The 4,401-nt window shown below is 53.4% G+C and overlaps 1 protein-coding gene across 3 annotated transcripts in view; it reads right to left on the bottom strand.

The window, feature by feature from the left end:
- Positions 1-1,521: 1,521 nt before the first annotated feature.
- The window catches only part of Efna3 (ephrin A3), an 8,611-nt gene continuing 5,731 nt past the window's right edge, over positions 1,522-4,401 (bottom strand). For 2 of the 3 annotated variants that reach the window (XM_021158874.2, XM_029474917.1), the window contains exons 2-5: positions 3,505-3,794; positions 3,112-3,177; positions 2,850-2,927; positions 1,522-2,616 (exon numbers count right to left, since the gene is read on the bottom strand). In XM_021158874.2, coding sequence (XP_021014533.1) covers positions 2,486-2,616; positions 2,850-2,927; positions 3,112-3,177; positions 3,505-3,794 — 565 coding nt within the window. In that variant the 3' untranslated portion in view covers positions 1,522-2,485. The remainder of the gene's footprint in view (positions 2,617-2,849; positions 2,928-3,111; positions 3,178-3,504; positions 3,795-4,401) is intronic. The other variant, XM_021158875.2, reaches the window with a different exon arrangement.

The raw sequence follows: 4,401 nt of genomic DNA on the forward strand, positions 1-4,401 counted from the left end.
CACACACACACACACACACACACGCTCACTTGAGTATAAGTAGAAACAGGGGACACCATCTGACAGTTCTCTCCTGCCTTTATGCGGCTTCTGTCATCAAATGCAAGTCATCAGACCTTCACAAGTGATTTGCCATGGAGCCATCCTGGCCCGGGTCGTGTTTTGACAAAGCACATGTGGCCCACACTATCCTTGAACTCTGTCTTCTTACCTCAGTCTCCCAAGCAGCAGGATTACGGGTGTCCAGCCCACACCTGGAAATCATCGTGTCTGAAAGTACAGACAATGTCTTCTCTGTCCCACCAGAACCTGGCTCTTGGCAGGTGTTCCTTGAGTATCGACTGTGAGCATGGAAAACTGGAGCCTGCCTTTCCTGTCTTTTGGTACAGTAGTGTGTCACACTGGTCCACCATCTGCCCTGGGTTCTTTCCCTGCCTGTCCTCCACTCCAAGCATCTGCTAGGTGATAGCAAAAACTTACAGAGACTGCACACTCTCAGATAGGGTCACACTCAGGAGTCTAGTCTGTCCTTGAACTTGCAGTAGTCCTCCTGCCTCAGCTCCACTGAGTGCTTAGACTACAGGTATGTACCACCATACTTGGCTACCGCTGTCACAGTGCACATAGGAGACCGCTGACAGCCACATAGGAGAAGCACAGAGGAGAGGTATTTACCTAGGGTCTAGCCTGTCCTTGGTGCCAATAAGAGAAGGGTAGGGTAAGGTCCCTTGGGCTGTGAGAAAGTCACCTCCCTGTATTCTGAGCAGCTTCTGTGATGGTCTCACACATGACCTGTCCTTCCCACTCTCCTGACACGATGCTGTGGTTATGTGGAGCCCAGGCCCCAACAGGGCGCACGTTTTCAAATGAATAAAACCTCAAAGTGTCATTATTGAAACACAGTTAAGAGACATTTACATTTTTGGTATGTAATATATATGTTTCTTTATTAACATGTTAAAAACAAGTAAAGTCTAACAACTATGATCATTTCAAAGTAGTGACACATAAATGATATTCTCAGATATAAAGCAGGTCTGAAAACATCTGGGATTTCTGTTGGCTACAAAGTCACATGTACTCTTTATGCTGCTGTGGCCTGTTGCCCAAGTACAGAAAGGGAATGTTAAACTTGTCACAGGTGAGTGAAAATAACCATGTAACTTTTTTTTTTCCTATCTAGGATCACAAATCTCCTGAAATCCCTGGACCCAGCCAAAAGCTTCTGACTACAGCATAGAGCACACCAGCCTGAGCCCTAACTCGGGGACACAGGGCCTGGGAAGCGGGTACTCACACCACTTTCCCTGTGGGAGCCTAGAAAGGTTAAGGAACCTGCCCAAAGTCAGCCAGGCTCAACTTGAAGCTCTGTCCCTCTCTCCGCACAGAGCTGGACCCCAGAGTCAGGCACTCTGTGACCTCTGACCTAGAATGCCTGCTCACCCGGGACCTGAGCCCCACAGGATTGGTTCAGCCAGTGAAGCAGAGGGACGTGGCCCTTTGAAACCACACACACTCAGGTATTTTTATCTCCAGTTTATTTTTTTTTTTAGACTAAGAGCAGAGTATGAAAGTCACAGCCAAAGCACTTGAAAAAGGCCCAGGATGGGTGGGGACCACATAGGGTGGGCAGGGCAAGGTCCTGGGAGTCGGTTCCCGGCTCAGGGCTGGAAGGGAGGGGGCATTGTTGTTACGGTCTCCAAAAGTGTCTGTGCGTTGCATAGGTCCTGTCTTCACAGAAGACAAAAGAGGGGCCAGGGGGGTCCCAAGGGGGGGCCTAACCTGGTGGGGGAAGGAGTCTGAGTCTGGAAGGGGAAGTTGAGATAGGTCAAGGTTAAGAAGGGGAAGGGACTCTGTCTGTCTGTACATTATATATAGAGATATAGAGTCTGTACATGCCTGTCTGGCACCCCGATGCCCACCCCTGTCCACTGCCTGATCCCCCCCAGGGGTGTCTATTTGTAAACTTGGATTCAATCCAAACCACAGTCCTCTATGTGGGAGTGGAACGAGGACGACTTGCTTATTGCTGTAAACAGGGGAAGGGGCAGCCTGAGGCTCCACCCCTCACCCACCTAGTCCCCTCCCCATGTTCTGCCCCAGAGGAGAGTGACAGGGGGCACCTCCCATGCTTCGTTTGTTCTCTCTGGGGCATACTTGCCTCTTGGGGGACAAAGAGGGAGGGCGCCAAGGGTCAGGGAAAGGTACCAGGGGCCAGGGAGTCCTGAGCACTGCCTTTATAGCCCCCAGGTTTGGTACCAAACATTACCAAAGCCACAGGCCACCTGGGACCTGTGGCTGTCCCTGTGCCTGATCCACTACGGTGCCTGTCCTAGAGAGTGTGTGGGCAAAGAGGGCAGGCCCAAAGAGATGTACAGTGCAGACCCCGCTCCCAACCATGGGAAGAAGGATGTAGGCCCCACAGCAAGCTCCCTGCTCCTTCTCAGCCCTGTCCCACCTCTCTCTGTCATAGGAAGGGGCAGAGCTAGGAGGCCAAGAGCGTCATGAGGAAGAAGGCGATGCCCACGGCCAGAGGCAGGTGTTCCCGCTTGGGGCTGGTCCCACTGATGCTCTTCTCAAGCTTGGGAACCTGGGGATTCTCTCCCTCAAAGTCTTCTGTGGAAAGATAAATAGGCAGATTGGTAAGGGCTGGGCTGTGTGCTGGGGCGGGGGGCACGCGGCGGCGGCAGCAGCAGCAGCAGCAGTGGAGCCAGAGATGTGACCACCCACGGGGGAGGGGCCGGAAGGGCTCGTGTCCCAAGGGAAGGCATGCGGGAGGTGGGAAGCATGCACTGGGAAGGGGGCTGCGATTCCAGCAGTGGCCACCAGAGGGCGCTGCGCAGACTCACCCAACACGTTGATCTTCACATTGGGGCCCATGGTGAACTGGGGGAGAGTGGGGACCGGCTTCTCCCCGGAGTGCGATGCTGCGGGGTGGGGTGCGGGTGGGGAGAGAGGAGGGGAAAGTCAGGGCCAGGACCCCCTCCCCCTGCTACAGCTGGGGAGCCATCCCGGTCGCCTGTGCCCTCCGCCCCCATCCCCAGGAAGCCAAGGGAGCCCCAAAGCAGGGAGGCAAGGATGCGGACGTGGTAGGAAACCGACGCTACTCACTGGAGGCGCAGCAAACGAACACCTTCATCCTCAGACACTTCCAGTGCAGGTTGTGAGTGGGCGTGGCTGGGGAGGAGATTTCTTTCACTCACTTGGTGCCCTTGAGGCCTTCACATAGACTCTCACCCCCCTCCAAATTGCCTGCATCCGGCTGTGTCCCCGAGTCCCTGCTCCAATCTTTCTTTGGACATTGGTCACCATGACTTCGTAGCTAGCCCATCCCAACAGAAATGCTCTGCGATCCAATTTTGGGACTGTTACCCCACCCCCACAGCCTTGCAACTTCTCAGAGCTGAAACCCTGAAGCCTATCCCTGGTGACCACTACAACCGCTGGCTGGGGAACCCCGGGACCCCACCCCGTCATTCAGAAGACCCAGGACCTGGCACTCACAGATGTAGTAGTATTCTTGGCCGGCATGGAATTCATAGCCCAGCGAGAAGGCGCTGTAGCGCTGGAACTTCTCAGAGAACTTGATGGGGCTGTGCGAGGCGTGCTGCCGGTTGCATTCCCAGCGCTTGGAGCCTTGGCTGGCGTTGCAGGTGCGGTAGCCGCTCAGGTTCACCATGTACAGCACGTACTGCTCCGCCCCGCCGCCAGGCCCTGAGCTGTTGTAGTGCGGACAGTAAATATCCAGATAGTCGTTCACGTTCACCTGCACGGTGTAACCCTCTCGCCGCAGGCTGTGGACAAATGAAGTGGGTCAGAGAAGAAACCCCAATGCTCCAAGGCTTTCCATGTCAACACCCTGTCAACACCCCGCGGACCTTCATTAGAACACTATATATATATTATATATATATATATATATATATATATATATATATATATATATATATATATATATATATATATATATATTTATCATAACACTTCAGTCCCTCACTCTCTTGGCTTTTTCAACAATCTTTTCTCAGCTCATTTCTGTGCCTGTGGTCTAGTGTGCCAGTCCCCTGTGTCCTCTCCTTTTGGGCCTGTCCTTCCCCTGGTGGCCACCAGAGGGTAGCAAAAGCACAAGGAAGCCTGGCCTACCTCTTAAGGAAGGAGAGGAAAGGAAAGGGAGAGGGGCGGAGGAAAGAAGGAACCTAGCTCTGGTTGCCACAGAAACGCACAGGCCCCAACGACTCCCAGACCTAGACCCGGATTTCCTTAGACCATTCCCCATAATTCAGCTGGCCAGAGGAGGGACTGAAGGAATGGAAGGGTAGGGTGAAAGTAGAGAGATTCCTTCCTTGGAACCCAAGCGCTCTTCTCTCTCTCTCTCTCTCTCTCTCTCTCTCTCTCTCTCTC

The sequence above is a fragment of the Mus caroli genome, chromosome 3 (assembly GCF_900094665.2).
Source record: "Mus caroli chromosome 3, CAROLI_EIJ_v1.1, whole genome shotgun sequence".
Classification (NCBI taxonomy): Eukaryota; Metazoa; Chordata; class Mammalia; order Rodentia; family Muridae; genus Mus; species Mus caroli.